General features: G+C 42.3%; 4 protein-coding genes across 4 annotated transcripts in view; 1 reads left to right on the top strand and 3 right to left on the bottom strand.

The window, feature by feature from the left end:
* The window catches only part of PNLDC1 (PARN like ribonuclease domain containing exonuclease 1), a 47,708-nt gene extending 39,404 nt beyond the window's left edge, over positions 1-8,304 (top strand). Inside the window, exons 20-21 of the transcript XR_003705941.2 lie at positions 2,949-3,014; positions 8,207-8,304. The gene's annotated coding sequence lies outside the window, so the exon portion shown is untranslated. The remainder of the gene's footprint in view (positions 1-2,948; positions 3,015-8,206) is intronic.
* On the bottom strand, positions 7,644-8,798 carry LOC114594306 (proto-oncogene Mas-like). The gene has a single exon (XM_028723826.2). The coding sequence runs from the start codon at positions 8,760-8,762 to the stop codon at positions 7,797-7,799; it is 966 nt and encodes a 321-aa protein (XP_028579659.1). The 5' UTR covers positions 8,763-8,798; the 3' UTR covers positions 7,644-7,796.
* A 5,852-nt stretch (positions 8,799-14,650) lies between these two features.
* Positions 14,651-16,100, bottom strand: LOC114593356 (proto-oncogene Mas-like). Its single transcript, XM_028721711.2, has one exon. The coding sequence runs from the start codon at positions 15,911-15,913 to the stop codon at positions 14,942-14,944; it is 972 nt and encodes a 323-aa protein (XP_028577544.1). The 5' UTR covers positions 15,914-16,100; the 3' UTR covers positions 14,651-14,941.
* Positions 16,101-23,858: 7,758 nt separating this feature from the next.
* Positions 23,859-24,965, bottom strand: LOC114593357 (proto-oncogene Mas-like). The gene has a single exon (XM_028721712.2). The coding sequence runs from the start codon at positions 24,871-24,873 to the stop codon at positions 23,899-23,901; it is 975 nt and encodes a 324-aa protein (XP_028577545.2). The 5' UTR covers positions 24,874-24,965; the 3' UTR covers positions 23,859-23,898.
* Between the last annotated feature and the right edge of the window lie 2,998 nt (positions 24,966-27,963).

Genomic DNA, 27,963 nt, shown 5'->3' with positions numbered 1-27,963 from the left:
AAATATTTATTGAAGATTTTAGACATTATAATCACCAAACACATATAACACCATCACCAGAGTACAATAAACAAAGACACACACAAAAAGAAAAAGATTAACACATAATACAAAAAGCATACCACATCGAAATCAAATATTTAATAACCATACTTTCTTCACTTTTTGGACTTCCTCACATCTCTCGTTCCTGCGTTCCTAATTTATAAAATTTTAAACAGCAATTTATCACCTTGTTTCGATTTTTATTTTGTAATTTTCCAATATTGTGTCTCTAACTTTAGATACTTTTATAAAGAGTTTGAATACTTAATTTAGACATATTATTAATCCTAAATTTGTCTTTTTCTCAAATTTCACCTACTCTCATATTCCTTTCAACTAGCTTGCTGATGCCATGTTATTTTCAATCTTACATCCTTTTTAGCACTCATACAGTTTACAATGTTTTTGTAAATAGTCCTTAAATTTTTTCCAATCCTCTTCCACCGCTTCTTCTCCCAGGTCTCGGATTCTGCCAGTCATTTCTGCCAGTTCCATATAGTCTATCAGTTGCGTCTGCCATTCTTCCAGCGTGGGCAAATCTTGGGTTTTCCAATATTTGGCGATAAGTATTCTTGCTGCTGTTGTTGCATACATAAAGAATGTTTGGTCCTTCTTTAACACCCTCTGGCCAACAATGCCCAAAAGGAAGGCCTCTGGTTTCTTAGGGAAGGTATACTTAAATACCTTTTTCAACTCATTATATATCATTTCCCAGAAAGCCTTGACCCTAGGGCAAGTCCACCAGAGGTGAAAGAACGTTCCTTCAGTTTCTCTACATTTCCAACATTTATTGTCAGGCAAATGATATATTTTTGCAAGCTTGACTGGGGTCATGTACCACCTATATATCATTTTCATAATATTTTCTTTTAGGGCATTGCATGCCGTGAACTTCACACCGGTGGTCCATAACCTTTCCCAGTCAGCAAACATGATATTGTACCCAATGTCCTGTGCCCATTTTATCATAGCTGATTTAACCGTTTCATCTTGTGTGTTCCATTTTAACAGCAAGTTGTACATTTTTGAAAGTACCTTAGTCTTAGGTTCTAACAGTTCACAGTTTGTGATCTCATCTCTTCTAGCACGTTCCTGTGCTTTAGTCCAATTAAGTTCTAATGAACAGGAGAACCTCTGCTTCTTAATGGCAGCATTGGAGGGTTTTCACCAGGCAAAGTGATTTTGCACTCAGCGCCTCCCTGCCTCCGCATTTCATGTCAGAGCAAGAGCCAGATACTGAGACGAACTGCGAGTGAAGCCCATTCCCCCCCATCCCTGGGAGGGGGGATTTGCAAGGAGAATTACCCTCAATCATCCTTGTTTTTCCTTTGCCAATGATCTCCTGCTATCGTGGGGTCTGGTTCCATTAAGGCAGAGCGGAACTGGAAGCTGGCTCTGGGGAGATCTTGTGAGATCTCACAAGATCTTGAATGGCTCCATGAGATCTCACCAGAACCTTCATGGGGAAGGCAAAGCCTGCTTGGCCCTCCAGCTTCAGAAAGGTTGGGGTGCTCGTGCAGGGATAATTCTGGGGTAGTTTCAACTATATACAATTTTAGTTTTATGTGCAACCCCCAGAACGCAACCCCCCCCCCAATGTTGTGGGTCAACTGTACTGCCTAATATTTTGAAAATCACTAAGTGGTATCGTGTCTGTCTGTCTGTCTGTCTGTCTGTCTGTCTGTCTATCTATCTATCTATCTATCTAATACTAAAACAAAACACAAACCTATAGCCAGTAAAGCAACAGTAAAAACACAAAAGTCATATAAAAGCAAGCATACAGAAATCCAGAAGTTTCAGGCACATAAAACAAATTGCATGAGTTGGGGAAAATATGTACATGCAGATGTTTATATGAACAGATCTGGCGGCAGCATGGTTAGCCTATGGGAGATACCATAGTGAGCTCTTGCACTTCAAAATGTTCCGTTCAGCAGTTGACAACACCAGGCTACTTCTCTAGCATTTCCTTCAAAGGTTTTTCTCAGAGATGTATGTACTGAATGCTGTTCTCAGTTATTCCAGATATACTTATATATCCACCAACACACTTCTTTTCTCTGGGCTTCCTGGCTTCTCGCTTTCCTCTTCTATTGCCCATCCACCTCATGAAACTGTGATAGCTCAGTTGGTAAAGCATGAGGCTCTTAATCTCATGGTTATGGGTTCAAGCCCCAAGTTGAACAAAAGATTCTTGCATTGCAGGGGGTGGACTGTATGACCTTCCAACTCTACAGTCCCTTCCAACTCTACAGTTGGTCCCTTCCAACTCTACAGTTCTCTGATTCTATCTGACCTCCTTTTCATAGTGGTTGTCTGCTTGCCTTTTCCCTCTGTTCAGTTACCTTGACTGCACTTTTGCTTCCTTTGTAGGATCCCTGCTTATTGACCACACTGAGAAATGTCAAACTCGGTGTTTGGTGGCTCAGTCACCTCCGCCCTCTGATTTTGACTCTCAGCCCACCCAGTGGCGTAGCGTGGGTTGTCAGCACCTGGGGCAAGGCAAGTAATTTGTGCCCCCTAACCCGTGGATTTGCGCCCCCTAACCCGTGGATTTGCGCCCCCTAACCTTAACCCCCAGATGTTGCGCCCGGTGCGGCCGGCCCCCCCTGCACCCCCCACGCTACGCCACTGAGCCCACCAATTGGCTCTGCATAAGAAGCCATCCGGACTGGAGATTGCCCTAGTATAGGGCCTAGATGGGTGCATTAGAAATAATGAACACAACATCAAAGCATTCGTAATAAATTTATTCTGGAACTGTGAAAGAATGTCCATGTTTTTCTATAATCATCTGATGCGGGGGTTGGGGGGGGGGTTGGCTTCTGATGCCAGAGATATTTTCAGGCTTGCACCTCATCTGTTTTGGTTGACTCTGGCATGTTTTCTGTATCCTCCAGTGCTCCCTCAAGTAACATACGGAAGGACTTTAAGGCTTCCCACCTCTTCCAGCATCCCACAATAAGGTACACAATAGCAATGGCACTGCAGCAGATTGAATCCAGTAACACAGTAATGATTTTCAATGCAGTCAAATCTACTGAGAGTTTCCAAAATGAAAAAGTAAATGTAGCCCTGGTTGGGACATTGAAGATAAGAATCACTGTTGCTATGGCCACAATGGTAATGTCAAGTCTTTCTCGAGGCTTTTGCTGTGATCTTAGGGTTCTGATCCAAATGGCCAAAGAGAAAAACAACATGCTGGATGGGACAAGAACCACCTCAGTTATTAAGGATATTATAGTTGAAGTTCCACATTGAGATTCAAATTCCTTAGCGGTTATGAAGAATTTTGGGAAGCAGAAAAAAAAGTACAGAAGTGACAGATTGCAAGACAACATCCATAAAATCACACACAGTATGGTTGAGAAATACTCAGGCCGGTGATGTTGCCACCAGACTGGGAAATAGACAGTGATGTACCTTTCAACAGTGAGAGCTGTAAAGATGTATAAATTGGTGTCAAAGGCACATATATAGAGCATCTGGATTAGACGTTGAATTGGAGAAACTAGACGTTCATTTATAGAATATAAAAAAGCAACTTCAGCACCGCAGAAGCTTGTCAGAAGATTTGCAATAGTAAGATTTAAAAAATAGGGGGTTAAGTTAGTGTGTTTGATCTTGTAGCAGAAAAGCCAAAAGACAATTACATTCGCTATGAATGCAAAGATGCTGACTGGAATAGTTGCAATAAAAATTGTTCCAAGCTCCTTGGAAAGTCTGTAGGGTTTCTTGGTTACACCAGCAAAGCTGGAAGACGATATGCTTTCTTCTGGTATCACATTATCAATATAAGCTATTATTCCTTTCAACCTGTCAAAATCAAACATAACTTACAGTTACTATTAAGGTACCTAGATTTTGTAATAGCCATAGGAAAACTTCAAATGATCACCTGTCAGGCAAGGATGTTCTTGTTATTAGATTCTACTCCCACCATTTTTGGCAACTGGAGGGAATTAAGTGAATGGGATAAGGATCTTACCAGTAACTGGCTGGTGGGCATAGATGTCTAGGGACCTGTAGGTCAAGAGGAGGCTTTCCTTCTGAATTTCTTTGCTCCCTTTGCCAGACTTGGGCTGAGTAATACTCAAGCAAATGAGAATAAGAAGTCAATGCTTTTGGAAAGAGTAAAACAAAGAGTCTTGTTGCGCCTTAAAGATTTATATTGTGGCATAATTTAGATTTGATGAAGTCAACTCTAGACCATGAGAGTTTCTGCTATGATAAACCTGTTAGTTTTTAAGGCAGCACAAGACTCTTTATTATTTTTGCTGCAACAGCCTCTTATGACTAACCCTTTGCCATATTGGGGGAGGGGGAGAAAAATATTCACAGGCAAGTGGCTGTCTGAATTTCTGCCTTTTCTCTCCTCTTCCCCTTTTCATTCCTTTGCAACCATCACAAAATATGAAGGGTGGCCATATACTTTTATGCAGTGATCTGCTTCACAATTTTATCACTGAATGGATGTGGTTGGGAGAAGCAAGTAGAGGTAACCCAAATTATCTCTGGCAAGTTCCTATAAAGCCTGTTAAGCAGACTTGATGAGACTAACATGGATATAGATGTTGAGAATCACACTGACGTAAGCAGCTGCAAAGCAGAAAAGTCAATACTAACATAGTTGCACTCCAATTTTCGTTTCAACCTTCTTTTCTCATACATCTTCCTCTCACAGTAATAGAATTCTGCAAAGATGTGACCAAGTGCCACTATTATGAAGTGTTGCTTGTGTAACAACTGAATACAAGAATTTCATGACCTCATAGTGACTGTCAGCCACAATATGATTAAACTCACATACTTCTCTGTACCTATTTAAATCTGGCTTCAGATCAAGGAAAGAGACTGCTTTGATTACCCTGGTATATGACCTGTACCTGGAGAGATAGGGTAGTGTGACTTGATTTATTATCTCAGTTCTCTTTCTGCCCTGCCATGCTAAATGACCAAGTTCGTTCCAATGCACGAAGGGTATTATGTGGCCCCTGTAGTGGTGCCAATTCCACCGATCAAAGCTATCAAGTGGCACATGTAAGAAAAAGCGATCTTGTAGGTAAACTGATCCCAAATTATTAAATTATTAAGGGCTATGTATATGTATATATAGGACATGGGTGGCGCTGTGGGTTAAACCACAGAGCCTAGGGCTTGCTGATCAGAAGGTCGGCGGTTCGAATCCCCGCGACGGGGTGAGCTCCCGTTGCTTGGTCCCAGCTCCTGCCCACCTAGCAGTTCGAAAGCACAGCAAAGTGCAAGTAGATAAATAGGTACCGCTCCGGTGGGAAGGTAAACGGCGTTTCCATGCGCTGCTTTGGTTCGCCAGAAGCGGCTTAGTCATGCTGGCCACATGACCCGGAAGCTGTACGCCGGCTCCCTCGGCCAGTAAAGCGAGATGAGCGCCGCAACCCAGAGTCATCCACGACTGGACCTAATGATAAGGGGTCCCTTTACCAACGTATACCAACAGTAACCTGGACTGGTATCAAATCGGCAAACAGGGCAGATCTCTGAGCACAAGTGTTATATGCTGACAAGGCCCTTTCCTGTCAGCAATCGTGCTGCAGCATTCTGCACTAGCTGCAGGTTCCAAATCAAGCACACGGGAAGACCCACATACAGCACATTGCAGTAATCCAGTCTTGAAGTAACCAATTCAAGAACTACTGTGGCAAGGCTTTCCTGGTCCAGTAATAGCTGTCAAACCAGTCACAGCTGGTCAAAGGTACTTCTAGCCACAGAGACTACCTGAGCCTCCAGTGACAGCTGGATCCAGAAGCAGCTCCTTCAGGAGGAGTGCAACCCCATCCAGGGTAGGCAGTTGACCAGTTTTTGAGACATGGGAACTCCTCACCCACAGTGTCTCCATCTTGCCAGGATGCAAGCTCCGCTTGTTTTTCTCATCCATTTCACCAGTGTGCCCAGCCAAATGGCTCAGGGATTGCACGGCACCTCCTGATTCAGATGTTATGGAGAAATAGAGCTGAGTGTCATCAGCAGACTGATGGCACCTTGCCCTAAAACTCCTCATGACCATCCCCAACAGCTTCATATAGATATTATATAGCACTGAAGAGAAAATAGTCCCCTGCACCAGCCCATAACATAGCTGCCAGAGGGTTGAAAGGCCCTCTCTCAATGCTGCCCAATTTCTTTGACCAGCCAGGCAGGATGACATATGTTCACTTGCTCCAGATCAAGCACATGCCTGAGACTTTCTCCTGTAAATATAAGTATTTAACCTGCATAGTTTTTACTGCTGCTGTAGCTGAGAACCAATTCAAGACTACCAATAAGTAAACCCTATTTTAAGCTTGCTTCCACCATCTGTTGTCTGATTTCTTTGTTAAGTGAGGTAAATGAAAAGGGGGAGCCAGCTTCAATTTTGCTGCTAAGAATGGGACTTTGTTCAACCCACACATGTGGGCGCCTGGAGGGGTAAATTACAATTAATATATTCGTTCCTATCTATTAAAACCCATTCCACAATATACAGCTGAGGGATTGGGCTACAGAATAGTAAGCTGAGACCCAGTGCCATACATATCCCACACTGTCGGAAGTAGGTGATAAATCCCTCAGCTACTCTCCTCCCTCTGCCTCTTCACTGAGGGGGAACTCCACCAAACCAAACTTCCCCTCAACCTAGGTAGGGTAATATATTCACTATTTTAACCTTCATTTTTGTCTGCTCCTTATATTCCCTTGCAATGATATACCCCCGGTTGTGGTCTGGTGGTTCATCCTAGTATTCTTGGAAAGAAGGGTTCCTGAATTGCATACAGGGCCAGATTTAGGTTTGATGAGGCCCTAAGCTACTGAAGGGAATGGGGACCTTTATATGTCCAGCTGTCCTTTGTCAACAACAAATTGTCACTGTTTTTTGTGTTGAATATATGCTATATGGTAATTTATGGACCTGATAGGCATCTAAAGCCATTTGCACATAACAAAATATGTATTTTATTAAAGTAACTTACGTCATAGGAGCCTACACAACACAAAACACTGTTGCTGTATGTAGGTTTTATTTTATTTGTGATATATATATATATATATATATATATATATATATATATATATATATGTATGTGTGTGTGTGTGTGTGAATGAAATGTACATCCAGTTTTTTCCCCCTTTAATTTTTTTGGGGGGACCCCAAGAGAGTGGGACCCTAAGCTATAACTTGTTTAGCTTATATGTAAATCCGGCACTAACTGCATATCTTAAGCCTGGTCAACTTGGCACACAGAGCAAAGCTGTTGTTCAAGGCTCACTATTTAACTCCATTCCCTAACTGGACTGTGGCATTTCGATACCTTTTAGATAGACACAATGCCTATCTAAAAGGCATGGTTACTGCTCAGTCCCAACTGTGTCTATTCAGAAGTCAGTCCTATTGAATTCAATGGGGCTTACTTCCAGGTATGTTGAGTGAGGATTACAGGCCTAGTATTTATTTAGCAAAACAAAGTTGTCAGTATCACCAGGGTTACTCTCCAGTTTTCTTTTCCACCTTGTTTGATCATACTTCTGCATTTTGTAGAAGCTTAATCCTGCAAAGATACACCTCTTTGGTGATTTGAGGGCCCTGTTACCCCATCTGCAGATGACTTTTCCCTGGTCCCTAGGTGAGTATTGTAGCCTACAAGTAACAAACAGTAAAATAAACAAGTCATAATATATTTATTCAGGAACCAGAAATGCCAGTCTATATTCTTTGACTTAGAAGCCTTTTCAGTTCACATTTGAGGCTCTGGATGCTTCTCAATCTCCTCTTGGTCTACTTGAGTTCTCTCTGCTTTGTCACTCAAAGCTCTCTCAAGAAACATATGGATGGGCTTCCCTCTCTTCCAACATCCAACAGCAAGATATATGAAAGGGTTGATGCTGCTCTTGATGGAATCAAACAACAGAGAAAGTAGAAATGGGACTGGTGCATCTAGTGTTTGGTGCCAATATGCGATGGCATCAACAGTTCTAACTGTAAAAGAAAAGATAAGAAATACAACAGCTAAGATGGTGATGGTGATATCAAGTCTTGCTGGAGCGCTTTGCTTGGCTTCTCTTTGCATTTTGACACAAAGAGCTGCGGTAGAAAAAAGCATGATGGGTTGGAAAACCAGAAAAGTTATTGTAATTTCAATTATAGTTGCAGCTGTACAATCTGCTCTCTCTTCGTTGTGAGATGAAAGGAACCTTGGATAGCAGGAAATATAGGCCACCAGTGACACCAGGCAGGACAAGAGCCACAACACGGCACACACAATGATGGAGAGGTACTTTAGCCTGTGACGTTGATACCAGACTGGGAAGAAGACGGTGAGGTACCTTTCAGCAGTGAGAGCTGATACCAAGTATATGCTGGTATTGTATCCAAATAAATATATAATCTCCATTACACGTGAAAAGTAGAGATTGACATAAATTTGTGCCAAAAATGTGATAAAAACCATAATGTAGTAGATGTTTACAATAAGATCAGCAGCTGTCAAATTGAGAATATAAACTGAGAACCTAGTCCTCTTGATCCTGAAGCAAAGAAGCCAGAAGTCAACTCCGTTCCCAATTAATCCCCAGATGCAAGTTGGAATAGATAAAATGATAATTGTTTCCAAGAAATATTGCTTCTTTGCCCAGTTCTCCAGTTGTGCATAAATTGTATTGATTGTAGCAGTGTGGGAAGACAAAGCAATTGCATCTGCCATGGCCTTAATGTGTCCACCAATTCTTCACTTGCTATAAATCAAACACAATTTGTCATTAGTAAGATGTAGTGATAGAGGTAGAAAACATCCAAGAAGATCACTTGACAGACAATATTCCAGTCCCATAAGCTTTGGTTCATCGTTCAGTCGTCTTAGTCGTGCTCAACTCTCCGTGACCCCATGAACCAGAGCGTGCCTTGGAATTTCTTCTCAAAGCTGCTTCTTTTGTGCATGGAGTGTTCATGGCAAAATACTGGAGTGGGTTGCAAGTTCCTTCTCCAAAGCTTTGGTTAATAAAGGCTAAACTGGAATTTATTTTCCTCCCTAGGCTGCTTCCTCGGTACAGGGGCTTTCTGCATTCATTTAGATGACACGGGGGTGCTTTATCATTACACAATTTTCTGTTGCCTTTTGCTGCTTCTATGGTAAGCCCTAGCAGGTATCAACCATCCAGATACTCCCCCTAAAATATCACAACCTCCAGAAGATAATGCACCCCAGATCTACATGTTTGAAGGATTCTGCACCTGTTTTCTCAGTACAGACAGAAATTACAGTCAGTACTGGATTTTTCCAGAAGTCATCTGCAAAAGATGAATAGGAAACAGTCAAATTTGAGTTACAGGTAGGTAGCCGTGTTGGTCTGCCGTAGTTGAAACAAAATTTAAAAAATCCTTCCAGTAGCACCTTAGAGACCAACTAAGTTTGTTATTGGTATGCACTTTTGCGTGCATGCACACGAAAGCTCATACCAGTAACAAACTTAGTTGGTCTCTAAGGTGCTACTGGAAGGATTTTTTTTTATTTTGAGTCAAATTTGAATATGTTTCAGCTATACAACCCTTCTGCAAGGAAATGTTTTGTACCAAATATACTCATATGCAGAAAAGCATTCAAATAGTCAATATTGCTTTACATAGCAATGAGGCTTTATGGTGGTTCAGTTTCTATCAAGTACCAGTGCTCTGTCATCTAGCTGTTGTGGGTAAGAAAATACAGCCTACCTTGCACTGGAAACATATTGAGCAACTCGCAAGAACGAACTCATTTTAGAACAATCACACCCTCAGGGTTTTTTTAATGAAGTGAGTGACAGGGTATGCCATTTCCTCATAATTACACACACACACACACACACACACACACACACACGTACATGATGCCATTTGGCTAACTTCTATGATGCAAACTTCTGTTTCATGAAGTTAATTCAGGATATCTAAATGTGCAAAATATCCCAGTTCAGACCATCACTCCTCTCTTAATAAGCTTAGGTGTGCACACACCTTTTGCTCATGCAGCTCTTTCCCTCCTCTCTTCACAATGTGCAGCAGTCCAACCCAGGCATCTCCAATTCAGCACAGCTCTCTGTTTCATCTGAAATGAGAGTTACCAGGTTTCAAACAAGCCAGTCCTGAAAGTGCCTTAAGAGCCTTGGGCTCTGACACACCTTTCAATTTGTGCAGCCAAGATGGGTTTACTAGTGACAGCAATTGGTTATAGGCTTTTCCTGCTAAGGGCCCCATATCTTGACTTCTACCGCCTCCGCAGCAATCTTTTGTGGCGCAGTCGGTTGTGCCATCTCAGGACTTGATCATCTCACAGAGCTGCATGTATAGACCAGGCCTTGTCCTCTGAACTACCTGCAAGACCTGTATCAAGCAAACTCCGTCCCAGGGAGTCACTTGGCAAAGTGCATGCCTATTATGAAGAAGCCAGCTGAATGTGGTGAAAGCCCCACTAGTAGGGTCAGAAAAACACAAGTAGGATACAAGGCATTATCTGGTTCCTAGGCAAAGTTCTAAAACAGGACTAGCAGGTGTGGCGTTTGCCTCCTAGGTGGGTCATAAGGAAAGAGTTAAATGAGTGTGATGTGATTGGCCAGAGAGAAACTGATAGGAGGAGTTAGAGTTAGAGTCTGTGTTGTGTGGAAGTCAGTTGAGAGTTGGGAGTTGGTGAAGGAAGAGGGAGGATAAGTCAGTGGGTTGGTCGAGCTGTGTTGTGAGGGAGTGAGAGGAACTGTTAGGTGGAGTCAGATAGTTAATTGGGATAATCAGTTTGAAGTTGTTAGGAACGTATAGGACAGTTGAGAGCCAGTGTGGTGTAGTGGTTAAGAGTCACGTAATCTGGGTAACCGGGTTCGCGTCTCCGCTCCTCCACATGCAGCTGCTGGGTAACCTTGGGCCAGTCACACTTCTTTGAAGTCTCTCAGCCCCACTCACCACACAGAGTGTTTGTTGTGGGGGAGGAAGGGAAAGGAGATTGTTAGCCGCTTTGAGACTCCTTAGGGTAGTGATAAAGCGGGATATCAAATCCAAACTCTTCTTCTTAAGGAACTAAGATTAAGAAACTGACAAGAAAAATTAACTGAAACCTTAAACTTGTTCATGCTAAACAATAAACTTGATTATTTGTTAATGTTAACATTAACGGGTTGGTGGCAGCGAAGAGGCAATCACAGTGGTGGACAGGGATCAATAGACCGTCAAACGTCCGGGGACCCTGTGTGATCGCCACAAAAGGCAAGAAAGAAGGCAACATTTTCAACTAGACGCAGTCATCCAAATAGAGTAGGCTGATCTGTTGATCCAGCAAAGATCTGGAACTCACTGAAGGTTTATAAAAGTGGCTGCCCAGACAGAGTGCTTAGCTCCTTGCCTGGGTAATTTTTCACATGTTGGCTCTGGAAGTTTTAGGAGTACCTTGACTCTGTCACAAGTTCTGAAACGGAGTTGTTGGAATCTGAGGAAGGGGGCTGTAAATATGGTTGCAAGGGTTGTCCAGCAGCTCTTGTGGCACAAGGGCTTCTGGTTGGAGGGGATCCTTCTTTGGGGTTTGAGCAGAAGCGAATTTTCTTGCCATCTGTTTCATCTGTGGAGTTCTCACTATGTTTCCAGATTGTGGAAGTTTGACTCCAAGGTAATGTAACGCAATTGCATCTTCTGGAGAGAAGATGTCAGGGGCAGGTGTTGGATGGAAATGTAATTCCATCTCTACAATTGCTTTCTCCTCTGATGCTGCCACAAGTGTACCCAGGCCTCACCACAGTACAAAAGGTGTACAGTGCTCTACTCAACACCATGGTTATGACTGAAGGTTCTTAGGAAGGAAAAAAAATATCAAATTCAGTCTAGCAAATTCCCAGGACATTTGTTAAAGACATGTAATGATGTGACTAATGAAAATGATAAATAAAATATAAGCATAGTTAAAGCATTAAAAACATTTTAAAACACCAACAAGCATAACATAATGAGCTTCAAAATAAACAAATAAATGCTACCATTATAGTTAACCTCCAGTTGTCTTTTCAACCTTAGGGGGCCACTCTTTTACTCTTCCCAGGAGCTTACTACTGCAAAAGTATGAACCACAGCACTGTGGTGATGTGTTCCTATGTAATAAATGGAATGTAAGAATCTTATGACCTCACATCAACTGTTTTCTGGAGTGTGGTAACATCCACAATTTTATCACCCTCAGACATGGCTTTTTTAAGACTTGCAGAGGCCCAGGAGCAGAATTTCATTTGTGGGGCCCATGCTTTTCACTGTATTCTATGTCAGTGTAATTTCTCTTCCTCAACAGTTTAAAAATCATTTTATGATTTTTTAAAAAGCTGTAGTTTATTTCAGAAGAGGTAAGTTAAGGAAAAAATACCCAAACAAAATTCAAACACACACATGGCTCTCTGCAGGGGGATAAACAGTTCCTACCAGATTTCCGGATTTCATTTTTTACTTATACCCCACCTATCTGACTGGGTTTCCCCAACCACTCTGGGCAGCTTCCATTATATATAAAAAGGTAATAAATGCAGGTAGGTAATAATGAAGACGGAGTCCAAAGAGAAAAGAAACTGATAACACTTTACTGAGGGAAACTTGACGAAAACAGTATATAATACAAGGAGAAATAAACAGAGACATCATCTTCTTCTGAATTCAAACTTTGTTCATAACAGGAAGACATATAACTTCAAATACAGGGGGGAAACTATATCAGAAATGCACAATCAATTAGAGCATGCAGTACATCAATAAGCATCATGCCACCCAACCTGGTTGCTAAGCAGCACCTCCAAACACCTCCCTCTTGCCTAGTTGGCCTACTGAAAACAGAATTAATCCTTAGATTACAAACTGAATGACCCCTGTTGTTACATTTCTAACATGGAGAAGGTTAAAGCAGCCAGGGAAAGTATTGAGGGTTTCAGCAGTGAGTGGAAAGATGCTGTCTGTGCACCAGAGGCTTCATTGATAGAAGGTTTTTAAAATAGTTCTGCTGTAATTATATTAGAATAGAAGTTGTTTCAAATCCAGTTCTATTGTTTCCTGGTTACTCTTTGATCCAAATCTCATGCCCATTGTCTCATATATGTATCCTGGTTCTGATCCAAGTTTAAACAAAGGCTATAGACTCTTGCAATTATGCCTTTATGCAAGATAAACAGAATTTCCCACTTGTTCTCCAATTTTGTATTAGTACCACTCCAGCCCATTCCCACAAAGTGGTTTAAAGGGACATAACTTATAGACAGTCTTGCAGGAATATGGGATATTATATACTGAGAGCACAGGGAAGCAACATTTGCTTCTTTGAAAAGTCAGACAACTTTCTCCACTCTTCATTCCTTACTGATTAAAGCAAGTACTTTCAAAGGGCAACACTTCAAAAATCAGCTCATTGCAAAAGGAATTGTCTTTTTTAGACTAAATACATTTCAAAGGAAGTAGAAAATAGGTTTAACTTGGTAATAATTGTAATGATAAAGTAAGAATGGGGTAAATATGCTTTCTTAATACATATATTTTACATGTTCTCTAGAGTAGGAGTGTGGCACCTATGGCCCTCCAGATGTTGGGTAACAACTCCTATATAATCCCTAACCATTGGCTGTGCTGACTGGGGCTGATGGGAGTTGGGAGTCCAACAACTTCTGGAATGCTACAGGCCAGTGGCGTGGCGTGGGGGGTGCAGGGGGGGCCGGCTGCACCGGGCGCAACATCTGGGGTTAGGGCAAATCCACAGGTTAGGGGGCGCAAATCCACGGGTTAGGGGGCACAAATTACTTGCCTTGCCCCGGGTGCTGACAACCTACGCTACGCCACTGCTACAGGCTACTCATTCTTGCCCTAGAGCAGTGGTTCTCAGAGGGTGTGGCAGGAGAGGATAGCAAGTGTGGCAGGAAAATTAAGGACGAGCAAAGAAGCATTTAAAACATTCCAGTGTAGTATAGTATAGCATCCACACCTCTCTTCAAGAGCATTGGCTGTTCTTATACAGTTCTCCACAACATATTGTTGTGAACAGGGTTTTTTCAACTCTGACAAATATGGAAGATCACAAAAAAGAAAGGCTTATTTGTGTTGATGAGAGTTTGTTTCAAACTAGACCTAATATAAATCAGATTACCTAGAAAAAGCAAACCCACACCTCTCATTGAGTCTGTATACATACTTAACGTACATATGTAAGGGGCTTGTTTAAAATTACATTTTGGCAATGAATGATTCATGTTCTTATCCACATGTACCCCATGTGGATACCTCACGATCATGTTATAAAGTAGTTGTGTTCTACAGTATGTTATAAATCGTATTACTGCTGGGAGTTGTTTCTTTTTGTTTTCCAAAGTATTTATTATTGATAAAACATTCAGTGTGCTGAAAGCAAATTTTTTTTCTGAAAGTGTGGCCCAGAGGAAAAAGTTTGAGAACCACTGTCCCACCAACAATCCTTACTAGCTGGAGCTTATTTTCAATTTATATTTTATTGACCTTTAAGCTGCACTTTTACATTAACACCTCTGTACAGATCTCTTATCTGGGTCATCTGGAGACCGTCTGCCTCTGTATTCAAGATTCACTTCCTTTCTTCCAGATGCTTGTTGATGAACCACCTTGAGAAGCAACCAACTCACTTATGCCCCAGCAAGGCTCATGTACTCTTACACCTCTACTTTCCTCTGTCCTTTCCTCACTTTCCTTATTCTCTATCACATGACAAGGCACAAATGGCTAAGGACCAGGAAGACTCCTAGGTGAGGAATCGGAATAGGAGCCTAGAGAATTATTAGAATTAAGGAAGAATCTAAAGTATCTGTAATATATTTATTCTGGAGCTAGTATTCCCACGTGTAGAATATTTTTGCAATATACCTCTACATATAATCCTTTCTATCTTATGTCTGAGGCCCAGGTCACAGCCTTTCCTGTATTCATTGGAGCACTCTCAGTTCCTTCATCCAAGAAAGCTCTCTCAAGATATGTCTGGATGGGCTTGTCGCCAACCTCTCCTTTTGTTGTATATCCAACAAAAAGATACACAAAAGGGTTTCCACTGCTGTCTATGGAATCAAGAAAATGTAAGATTAAAAAGAGCACTGGTACATGTATGGTTGGAACCCAACGTGCCATGATATCAATGATCCTCACGGAAGCAGCAAACAGAATAAAGAGGAGAACTGTGGCCACAATGGTGATGTCCAGCTTTGCCGGAGGCGTTTGCTCTGTCCTCAGCATTCTGATCAGAAGGATCAAAGTGGAAAAGACCATGATGGGAAGACAAACCAGGAGGTTGAATATCACTCTGAACATTTTTGAAGGCTCACAACTTGTGTTCTTTTCGTTGACCGTGGACTCAAATTGTAGATAGCAGGCACAATACAACACCAGTGACATCAGGCCGGACAGACCCCATAAAACGGTGCACATAATTTCAGAGAGATACTTTGGCCGTCTAGCTTGATACCAAACTGGGAAAAAGACCATGAGGTATCTTTCAGCTGCGATAGCTGTAAGCAGATAGGTGCTGGCATTGAATCCAAATGAATGCACCAACTCTACTATATGTAAATGGTATATGCTGATCGGAACAGATTTCAAAAATAAAACGAAAGCTGTTACATAGTAGGAGAGTACAGTAAGATCAGCAACTGCCATATTCAGGAAATACACAGTGAAGTTAGTTTTCTGAATCCTGTTCCAAAGAAGCCAGAAGACAATTCCATTGCCAAGTAATCCTAAAGCACAAATTGGAATAGTTATTATCATAATTGTTCTTTGCATGGCGTATCCAGTATCCAGTTGACCTGCGGGGTTTCTGACTCCACCAATAGTGTGGAAAGACAAGGAGTATGACTCTGCCATCTTCGGACTGTTAATGTATGAAGCAATTCTTTTCAACCTGCCAAAAATCAAACACAAATTGTCATTATTATGGTGTTGTGAAATAGTGATAGAGGTAGGAAACCGTCAAGGCCAGAATGTTTGTATTACAATATTCCACTTGCCACTTTGGAATTTTCTCCCATGGCTTTCTTCTACATACTGGACTTTGTGTCTTTCTTTAGAGAGCATGGGCCTACAAAAACTGGTATGGCCTTTCATCAGTTTCAGCAGTAAAACATTAGTATGCATAACTCATCCAAATGAAACAGCCTTGCACAACATGGTGACCTCTAAACATTTTGACTGCAACTTCCATCATCCCTGTCCACTGGCCATGCTGGATGGGGCTCATGGGAGTTGTAATAAGGTGCACAGCCTGGGAGTCATTTTGGACTCACAGAAGTCCATGGAGGCGCAGGTCAATTCTGTGTCCAGGGCAGCTGTCTACCAGCTCCATCAGGTACACAGGCTGAGACTCTACCTGCCAATGGACTGTCTTGCCAGAGTGGTGCAAGCTCTAGTTATCTTCCACTAGGACTACTGCAATGCGCTTTACATGGGCCTGCCTTTGAAGGTGACCCGGAAACTACAACTAATCCAGAATGCGGCAGCCAGACAGGTGACTGGGAGCAGCTGCTGAGACCACATAACGCCGGTCTTGAAAGACCTTACATTGGCTCCCAGTACGTTTCCGAGCACAATTAAAAGTGTTGGTGTTGACCTTTAAAGCCCTAAACAGCCTCGGCCCAGTATACCTGAAGGAGCGTATCCACCCCCATCGTTCAGCCCAGACACTGAGGCCCAGCTCCAAGGGCCTTCTGGTAGTTCCCTCACTGCGAGAAGTGAGGTTGCAGGGAACCAGGCAGAGGGCCTTCTCGATAGTGGCACCTGCCCTGTGGAACGCCCTCCCATCAGATGTCAAGAAAATAAAAAACTTTCTGACTTTTAGAAGGCATCTGCAGGCAGCCCTGTTAAGGGAAGTTTTGAATGTCTGATGCTTTATTGTATTTTTAATATTTTGTTGGAAGCCACCCAGAGTGGCTGTGGAAACCCAGCCAGATGGGCAGGGTGAAAATATATCATCATCATCATCATCATCATCATCATCATCAAAAATAGCAGGTGAGCATCAGGTTGAGGAAGGCTGTCATTGATTATTATTTCCTGCAGGTGCCCCTGTTTAAAATATAACATAGCTAATTTTCTCACTACAGATGGCACCTGCTATTGTGAAGTAAATTGTTGCATGGACAATTATAAAGAACAGAAAATAGTCACAACACCAGCACATTTTCCCTACTGCACTGAAATATTTGATACCAAATGTTGGAAGACAATGAAATAGGTGTAATTATCTTAGCCTAAGATTATCAGTTTCACACTAACCCAATTTCACCTAAGTACTAGCATCCTGCAATAAATAGCTGCAATAAAATACAATATATCTTACTTGGTAACTAGACTGGGCAACTTTATTAGCATGTACCAAATTTGGAATTCAGTTTTTATGTAATAAAATTATTGTGAAAGAAGAAATGAGTTAATGGGAATATCAAAATATAATACTGCTTTGGTTCAACATGCAGCCCGAGGGGCTCATGAGAACCTCAATGTCTTTTTTTGGCAGCCCAGATTTTAAGGGATCAAGGAGGACTATGGAAAGGGAGGGAGAGAGAACTGGCAAAAACCAACTCTTTCTCCTATCCTTTGAGAAAAGTAGAGGGGGAATTCATGGTAATTTGGGATCCAAGCAACTGTTTTTGTCTGAGCAATGACAGAATATGTTTTTCAAGCGATTATTTCAGGGCATTTTGGAATGCCTTCATGACTTGGGAATAGGTATTTACTACTTGTCCATCACTTTACATGAAAGCAGTTATGCTTGTCTCTTGAAAACATGAATGGTATGCCATATTTTCCCACCAGACAGCTAAAAGATACTTCCCATGCCATCCTTAAATCCTCATGAACCCTTCTTTTTGTGCAGCAGGTTTGTTACTGACAGTATTTGGCAGGAGGCAACATTCCTCCAAAGGACCCAGTGTCTTGGTTTCCACAGCCTAACTTTTAAATCATCTGTTAATTTTGCTTATATTTATGATTTAGGAACATGGGCACGCTACTCTTTGCTTAATGGTGAATGGGAAATGAGCAACTCTTTTCCTATGAATGTCAGCAGGGCACCCCAGGACAACCCCTAAAGGTAAAGGGACCCCTGACCATTAGGTCCAGTCGTGACCGACTCTGGGGTTGCGGCCGTCATCTTGCTTTATTGGCCAAGGGAGCCGGCGTACAGCTTCTGGGTCATGTGGCCAGCATGACTAAGCTGCTTCTGGCGAACCAGAGCAGCGCACGGAAATGCCGTTTACCTTCCCGCCAGAGCGGTGCCTATTTATCTACTTGCACTTTGACGTGCTTTCGAACTGCTAGGTTGGCAGGAGCAAGGACCGAACAATGGGAGCTCACCCCGTCGCGGGGATTTGAACCGCCGACCTTCTGATTGGCAAGTCCTAGGCTCTGTGGTTTAACCTACAGCACCACCCACGTCCCAGGACAACCCCTACTCAGGATCAAAACAGGAGAAGAATGAGAGAAGGGAATGTGACACCATCAGCTCTAAGACTTCAGGTCTATGCCTGACTTTCCAGAAGGCATATCTTTCTGAGTGGTCATGGTTTTATCTTCTCCTGGACCAGACATACCTCTTGGACTAAGGGCAAGACCAGTAGACTGAAGCAACTCCATCCCAGTGAAGCAAAAGTCTGGGCAAAGTCTCTAGCTATTGTGAAGTAATAGATGATTGAACTGAGGGGCCCGCTCATATTTGACTGTTAAGACTGGTGGTCTAGAAATCTGTGCACTAGACTAGAAACGTGCCTTCTAAAGTATTTATCTTCCTATGCCAGTGAACTGGAAATAAATGTTAATCTTATTTCTGTAGAGAAGGCTTCAGAGGCAAGTGACTGATGGAAATAAGACATCCCTCATCCCTCCATTTCCACTCAAGGTACAGCAGTGATCTGTTCGACACTGTGCTCCTTAAAAATGCTCCTCTGTGATGCCTTTTAAACAGACGCATGTGAGTAATGAAACTCTTCACCTTTCTCTTAATAAAATTAGTAAGAGACAGAAATCTGAATACTACCGTGATCACTCTCCAGTTTTCTTTTCAACTTCCTGTGTTCATGCTTTTGTCCTTCATAAAACTGTACTGCTGCAATTGTATGACCCACCTCAGTATGATGATGGGCGCCCTATGTAACAAACAATATGAGATTTTCATGACCTCACAAAAACTGTTAGCTGCAGTATTGTGAAGATCACAATATCATTACACTGGATCCAGCTTCCTACTCCGGTTTCAGATGGAGACTTTCTTGATCAGCGTGGTAGAAGAAGAAGAAGAAGAGTTTGGATTTGATATCCCGCCTTTCACTCCCTTTAAGGAGTCTCAAAGCGGCTAACATTCTCCTTTCCCTCCCTCCCCCACAACAAACACTCTGTGAGGTGAGTGAGGCTGAGAGACTACAGAGAAGTGTGACTGGCCCAGGGTCACCCAGCAGCTGCATGTGGAGGAGCGGGGAATCAAACCCGGTTCCCCAGATTACGAGTCCACCGCTCTTAACCACTACACCACACTGGTAGATGATGATTATGATAATTATAGATAACCTGCTCTTGGGCAAAGATGGAGATACATCCCCCCTGGTCCTCTCAGCATAGTTGATACCATCAGCATAGTTTCTTCTAGCAATCTCATTGTGGTTCTGCTGGCAGGAAAATACTTGAAAGTGGTGATAATAATTTTAATAATAAGTGGTTTCCACAGCCACTCTGGGCGGCTTCCAACAAAATATTAAAAATATGGTACTATGCTACTGCTTTCCATGCTAGAACTCTCGTATGTGGCTTTATAAAGTTACAACCAGGACTTTTTCTCAGTCAAAAGTCACTGGAACTCATTTCAGGCACCTCTCAGGTGGGTACCATTGCCATTATAATAGAACAAGGGAGGCATTCATGGTGAGTTCTGGAACCTCTTTTTTCTAGAAAAATAGCACTGGTTACAACTCTTAATATCTTCAACTGTTAATGCTTCTTAATATCTCTTTGATAATAATAAATAAGGATAATATGAAGCCACAGGGTGATGTCATCCAGAGATTTCTAGCACCACATAATCAGCTGTACCCCTTTCTAAAGACAAAGGAACTGGGTCACTGTTTTGTATGCTTTGGAAATCTCTTGAAATGACTACGAGGGACTTCCGGGTTAGCGCCATCGGCGAATGGCGGAGTTCCTCCGACCGGAGGAACTGGCTCCGTGGAAACTGGGTCTTCCCGCTGCGGCGAAGGTGGGGACCCGCTAGAAATCCCAGGTGGAGGAAGCCTGGGAATGTGGGGTTCGGCAGGGCACCAGGAGCGCCTCCCCTACTCACGGGGAACCCCATTTTGGGGCTCCGGAGCGAAGTGGGGTGAGCAGCGCGGTGCTGCGAACTGATTGCTACTTTCACGGAGTGAAGCCGTACAGCCATTACTGGAGAGCGCTGACTTTTTCCTGTGGACAATTGGACTCTAAACAAGTACCCGTGAGTAGAAACGGAAAATTGGATCAAGAAACAAATTAATTTGGCATCGAAGCGGAAAGGTTCAAAACAGGAAGTCCGCCTTCCGCTTTTTGTAAATAGACTGAAGCAAAACCTTGTAAGCTATTAGCCTGGAAAGTCGTTTATAAAGGTCAAAATTTCCTTCATTTATAACCACTAAAACCCCCTTGGAAGCAGGAGAAAAGGGGGGGGGGATTTGACTGTTTAAGCCTGCAGGAGAGGGAGTAAAGAAAGATAAGTTTCCACCGTCTCAAACCTGGGAACGGGGTGTCAGAGACAGAAATTGTTGGAGACGTTCATTGACTGTGAATGGAACATTTTGACAGATAGCTAAAAAAGAGAAACAAACTAATTCCAATGTTACCTTTTGCATTTTAAAGAAACAAAAAATTTGAAAAATGAAAGTAACCTTCCTTTGTTGGACTTGCTTTAAAAAGACGGATACAAATAGAAATTGTCTCCTCTAGAGGGAGCTTGTTAAATTGTTGCTGCAGTCCGTTTGGGGACTCTACAGCTGTAAGATTAAGATCGTGGGACCAGTTTTTTGACCTTGGAAAAAAATGTGTTGGGAGGAAGCTTTGGTGCTTGCTCTTTGCAAGACAAGTGCTCTGTTGGAGCAGATGCATGAGAAGATGGATTTGATGAATGAAAAGATGGATTTGATGACGGCTGCAGGGAATACTGATACAGAAATCATTCAGGGACCAACTCAGGAACCTGTTTTAACTGGGCAAGTACAAGTGCAGAAGATAACGGACAAGGTTGCGGTAGCACCTCAAGTAATACAAATGGAGAGATCTGAGGCACTGCAGGAGCATAAGCCGCTGTTTTTGAAGATTGAATTTGGATTGGGTCAGGGGAAGTCTGGAGCTGAGGAGCCTCTTAATTTCGGAGGGGCTTTGAAACATGCTGTTAAATATTTTCTGGATTACGCTGATGACTGCGGGGAGTGGGACTCTGGGGAATGGGCTGGTCTGATAAGGGGAGACAATTTTGGGCTGGAACCCCCTACTCCTCAATGAGAAAGGAAAGAAATTAAAAAAGAGACCAACAAAAGATAAGGAAAAGTGCAAGTATAAACAAGAAGAAGAAGATCTGCAGAAGGGGCATGGAAGAGACTTAAGAGCCTCGGACATAAGATTACCAGGTTGATGGACTAGATGGAATGGACAGTAAGGACTGACACAACCCGAGACCAGGAAGAAGGGACGTTGGATGGAGATTGGAAGAAAGTTTATAAAGAAAAATTGTTATTTTGGGAATTAGTGTAAATTAATGAATATTAGGGAAAATGTTGGAATGAAACTATCTGGCTTTAGTAGAAATGATATAAGGAGTTATGTATAAATAAGTATTAAGTTTTAAGCTTTAAGGTATTTTATGGTAAGATAAGGCTAAATAAATTAAGGTAAATTGAATAACAGAATATGGTGAAAGATGGAAAGGATCTGCTGAGTTAAGTAATAGGTTAGACTGTTAAGATAAATTATATAATAAAAATTGAGAAAGATGGAAAGAATTTGCTGAAACAACTAATTAAGCTAGAATACAAAAAGGGAGGTTTGAGGAGGTCAATGAAACAAGCAAATGAAAGGTAAAGATATCCAATATGGGATTTGTATCTTTTTCTTTTTGTTGTTGTGTTGTTGTATTGGTTTTTTATGTATTTTTCTCTCTTCTTTTTTATGTATTGTAGTGTTGTTTCTTCTTTTTTTTCTCCTTTCTTTTTGTAATTTTGAAACTCTTAATAAATATTTTTTAAAAATGAAATGACTACGAGGACAGTATTCAATTAAAAAAAATGCATTGAGTGGACACCTTCAGCTCACACACAGGGACTTTCCTCTATATTTTCTACCATCCGTGTCCTGAAGTGTCCACAAATCCGATCCTGAAAGTTGGGGGGTGGGGAACACCAAAACAAACTCAAGGTTTATGGGGGGAGAATGTTCAGTTGTGCAGAGAGAGAAAACTTGCACTGGCAGAATGTTTGCCTTAGCCCTAGGTTGAATACAACCTCTAGAATGCACCCTGTGTGTCATTGCCTTTTAGGACAGCTCAGAAATGTCAATTTGTTCTGAATGTAGCAGCCTGGCTTTACTATTTATTGTACTAGCTGCAAAATATCCTCTTTACACTGATTTTGTATTTACTTTGTTGGTCACCAATGTGTTTCTAGGCCAAATACAATTCATTTTAACTTCCAGTGCCCCAAATGATCTCATACTAGATATAGAATAGAATACAATCCCTTCCCTGAACTCTTTGAGTTGGGATCTGCTTGAGAGCTGTTATTTCAACTGCCCCTTCCACCTGGTGCATGATTAACAATTACTTGAAATACAGCTCTGGGTGTATTATTATTATTATTATTTTGTGGCACCTGTACAGTACTGTAGAATTTGCTCCCTAAGAAAATTCGTCAGTCGTGCTCTACCGTGAGGAAACAGGTTCAAGATGTTAAGAGGCATGCGCTCTGCCAAGTGTTCTTATTGCTTTTGTTCAATCTAGATTGACTCCAGACTTAGTCATGCTTCAAGAGGATGCACTGAAATCAATTGGACCAGTTACTCATGACAAACTTAAGTCTCATTGATTTCTTTGGGCAAGATTCAAAAAATAATTGCAGTAGTGGGAGTCAGCACAACTGGGCCTCTCCTCGTGCCCCTCTGCTCTCTCTGAATCAGCTCTTTTGGGGGGAAGGGTCAGGAGAACCCCTAGAATAGCACACAGGCAGAGGAAATGGTAGATTGTTCCACTGGAAAGCCGAAATGCTTGTGCTGTTGGAACGATCATATTAGTGCGACATTAAATTTCATATGACTCTTAAGTTTGATGGAGTATGTTTCCAGTCATGTGAAAATAGCATGCTGCTGAGATATTGGTCTGTATTTATATTCCATACCTTGTTTTTAATCAACTGTTTTATTGGAAGCTTTGATTGATGGAGGAATTTAGGACTGAGGAGAGCCTACCATCTCCAGAGCGGAAGGAGGGCTCTGGCATGACATTGAAAGGCGGGTCCTGGTTATACTGTCATAGGTAAATTGCCAAATTAAGTGAGAGTGAAGTCAGAAACGGAACAGATCTCTGTTGGGTTGGAAATCCTTTATTGAACACTGGCACAATGTGGTGCATTCATCTACAGACTGTTGTAAATATGCTCATATGTAACACAATACATTTGTAATAAGATTGGTTTAGATGTATGTTTAATGTATATAATGAAATTCGAATTAAAAAAAAAACTTCAGTCACATTACTCTAACAGCTTCTAGAGCAGAGATGGGGAACCTGGGGCCTCCCAAAGGCTGTTGGATTCCAACACTCATCGGCCCCAAGCCCACATGGGCGATGTTCAGTGAACGTGTGTTTGTTGTGTCACCACCACTTCTGTCTCATCCTTCCAGGATCGATGAAACACAGCAGAGAATGTCTCCCGAGACCTCTGCTGTTTTCGTCTTCCAACAAGGAAGTACACAAAAGGATTAATACTGCCGTTGATTACACTAAGAATGCAAGAAATATTAAAGAAAGCCCCGTTTAGTTTTTTTCCTGGATGCCAGTATACGACAAAGGCTGAGATCCTGAGTGGCAATGCAAAGATGAGGAAGAGGACAACTGTGATAACAATGGTAAGGGAAAGCCGTGCTGAAGATCTTCGCCATACTTTGACCAACAGGCTCAGACTGCAAAGGACTATTATTGGAATAAAAATCACAAAAATTGTGAGAAGGAATAGATTTGCTATGGCATGCTTTCTGTAACATGGTTCTTCAAATGAAAAATAAGTTCCCCAGCAGGTGAAATATTCTACACCAGTCACCACACAAGAGAAGATCCATAGAAGAGCACATAATATGGCCGAGAGATGTTCTGGCCGATTACTATGGTACCAGAATGGGAAAAAAGCACCAAGACACCTCTCGATGCTAATGACTGTTAATAGGAAAAAACTGGTGTTGTAGCCAAAAAGAGACAAGATATCAATTACAGGATATATGTAGTTCTCAAAAGTGAGTTCCCCCCATATAATCACACTGAAAACAATGTATATCGTGTAAGAGATGAGTACTGTGAAATCTGCAATGGCCAGGTTCAGTATATATACGGTGTATGTATTCCGTTTGATTCCACAACAGAGAAACCGGAAAATGGCTCCGTTGCCGATTAGTCCCAAAATGAGGACAGGCATAGAAGCAAAGGTCACAATGGTGATGATGACTTCATCTCTGGCAGTGTCACTTCGTGTCTCATTAGCAGTATGATTAGAAAAGGACCTTGTCTCTGTAATCAGAGTGCTGTTGCACCCAGGTCCTGCTTGTGTTGGCATCTGGCTGGGCACTGTGAGAACACAATACCGAATTAAATGAGCCTTTGGCTTGGTTCTTATCAGGACACTTCCCAAATGTTCAAGAATGCTGTCTTCCCTGTGGAAAAAAAATATAATTCCATTATTAGGTTGCTCAGTATTAGATCTGCAGATGGGCATTTCCAAGTGTTCCAAGGAAAAGACACATGGGGATAGTATAGAGCAGTGTTTCCCAACCTTGTGCCTCCAGATGTTTTTGGCCTACAACTCCCATCATCCCTGACTAGCAAGACCAGTGGCAAGGGATGATGGGAATTGTAGGCCAAAAACAGCTGGAGGCACAAGGTTGGGAAACACTGGTATAGAGAGTCCCTAAAGGTATGGAAGAGAAAATTCCTCATAGATATAAGGCCAATTTAAGAGGCTTCACAAATGCTGCTTTTAAAGGAAGAGCCCATGACTCTGAGGAAGTGGTAGAACATATGTTTTACCTACAAAACGTCTCAGGTTCATTTATTGGCATCTCCAGGCAGAGCTGGGGAAAGGGGTATGGCAACCCTCACATTATTTTACTTTAGTTCACTATGCAGAAGATAAATGAGGTGTATTTTTGGAATACAAAGGAAATGTCTGGCTTATCAACAATGAGTGATGCGGGGACAATATATTGAAAAAATATAAAAATGAACCAGTGCCAGCCCGTGTCATTTGCTTGTTACAGAACACAAATGGTCCCCATCCACTCTCTGCCAGGACCAACACTTTAGCAAGCATTGTTGCACCATTCAGACTGGAATGCCTGACTCCATCTGCCTACTTTTATGGTGCCCTGAAACTGCTTGCTTCACCCTGCTGTATGGCAAGTCCAGCCCGGGAAACAAGTCTATTTAAGGTGAAGTGGGAGAGTCGTCAAGCAGGAATGAGGTAACATTTTACAAATAACATTTTACAAAGAAGGCCTTCCAGATGTTGCAGGACTACAACTTCCATCATCATAACCACTGGTCACTCCGGCTAGGGCCAAGTGTTAGCCAACCCTGGGCTTTAAAAAAATGAAACCTTGTAAGCAAAGATAAGATTGTTTGCACTTAATATGGATTTTGCCATTGCCCCCCTTCACGTTGGTTTCATGAGTATGAAAATCTACGATATCTTTTTGGGAAGTGGTTTGTCTGTCTTCCAGTTCCGTCATGGTTCAGCCTCCTTTTGCGATATCATTGTCAAACTTGACACAAGGGTTCCTGAGGTGGGGGCAGTAGTCTTTGTTGACGTTTGGAGATTGACTGCCATTTTGATCAAGATGGGGGATTGAAACGTGACTTTGGTGTGACCTCACCCATTTTTTGGAATAGGTTGGGCCACCTCTCAAGATTACCATCAACTATCTTGGCATGCGGTTTCCTCTGCTGAGTACTGCAGTATTTGTTGATGTTTGGATGTCGGAAGCCATTTTAAATCAATATGGTGGACCACAATGTGACTTTGGCATGACATCCTCCAATTTTTGGCATGACGGGTCCAAGCTCATACTCACAATCTGGGCAAACCCTTGGAAATCCTGATCTGGCTCCAACTAAATTTGGGGGCAGGGCTAATGTTTGATTGGGATTTTGAATCCCAGTGTGGTGAGAGCCAGTGTGGTGTAGTGGTTAAGAGCGGTAGACTCGTAATCTGGTGAACCGCGTTCGTGTCTCCGCTCCTTCACATGCAGCTGCTGGGTGACCTTGGGCTAGTCAGACTTCTCTGAAGTCTCTCAGCTCCACTCACCTCACAGAGTGTTTGTTGTGGGGGAGGAAGGGAAAGGAGAATGTTAGCCGCTTTGAGACTCCTTCCTGTAGTGATAAAGCGGGATATCAAATCCAAACTCTTCTTCTTCTTCTAATTGTGAGGACAGGGGGGAAAGGAGACAATGCATTCCCCCTCCCTACTGACAGTTGCACTGCAGAGACCAGGAACTCGACAGCTGCTGAGTGCAATTCAGTGGTGAGTGCAACCCTCTTGGCGAACACCTTTGTGAAGTAGCACCCAGTTTGTTCCCTGCAGCATCTGTCTCTGAGAACAGGAAGCTGGCCCAGTTTGATTCAGCAGGGCTCTTCTTATGTTCTTACTTTCTAGAAATACAAAATATGTTATGTGCCACACGAAGTGATTCGTCTCCCCTCCCCCTGTAGTGGCCTTCCCCTCCCAATGGAAAACATATGTGTAGCTGGTATTTAAACCAAAGAAGGAAACAATTTTTTCAGCTTCTAATTCCGTGACTGATTACAAAACCTTATCTGAGAAATGCTGCTCTATTCAATGTGAGAAATCTGTGACCCTGATCTGAACTCCAGAACTCCATGATTCCATGGGGATTCTCCAAGTCTCCTCTGTCTGCAAGGCACTTCTAGCAGAAGACTGATCTCTAAATTTGGGGTGACATTGGGAATTCAACAGAGGCAGCTAGGATTTTGCAGTGAGAGAGAGAGAGCGTGAGCGCTAGGATGAATCCTTTAGGGAGCATACCCAATATGGTCCTGAAACAGACAGACACACACACACAGAGAGAGAGAGAGAGAGAGAGAGAGAGAGAGAGAGCGCTGGACTTATTTCTTTGTGTGGAAAGAACAATATTCATAAGGGTCTCCTTCGTGTTTCCAAATTGAGGCTGCAAGGAATGCTACCCCTAACAGTACATTATCCATTGAGAAGTTCCAGGAGTGCAGTCCTTACTAGCTTTGAATTGCCTTTGGAAGAAGGTCACTGGAAGCTAACTGATGTTTTGGAGTAACTACCTTTCTATACAGATATACAAGTTAAGCATAGGTGGAGGCCTAAGGAACATCACTCCAAGATGTTTACAGAGCCCAACCTCAGATCTTATTGTCTTCCTCAGATTATTATGAATTTGAAAAACTTTTCTGAAAACTATTTTCTGATGGGGTGTATGTGTCATAGCTCCATCTGCTGATCCCAATTCTAAATGGCAGCTCCCCCAGCCTCCAGGACAACCAGCCTCATATAACCAACATGCTTAAGTCTAATTAATGCTTGAAGGGGTTGAGACCATAGAATTAGCTGTCCTGCAAAGCTTAGCTCACCTTGAAAGGAATGAGATAACCAGTCCTTTGT

Source organism: Podarcis muralis, chromosome 3 (assembly GCF_964188315.1).
Source record: "Podarcis muralis chromosome 3, rPodMur119.hap1.1, whole genome shotgun sequence".
NCBI classification, from domain to species: Eukaryota; Metazoa; Chordata; class Lepidosauria; order Squamata; family Lacertidae; genus Podarcis; species Podarcis muralis.
The sequence above is the reverse complement of the archived record's forward strand: the minus strand, read 5'-3'. Positions and strand labels throughout refer to the sequence as shown.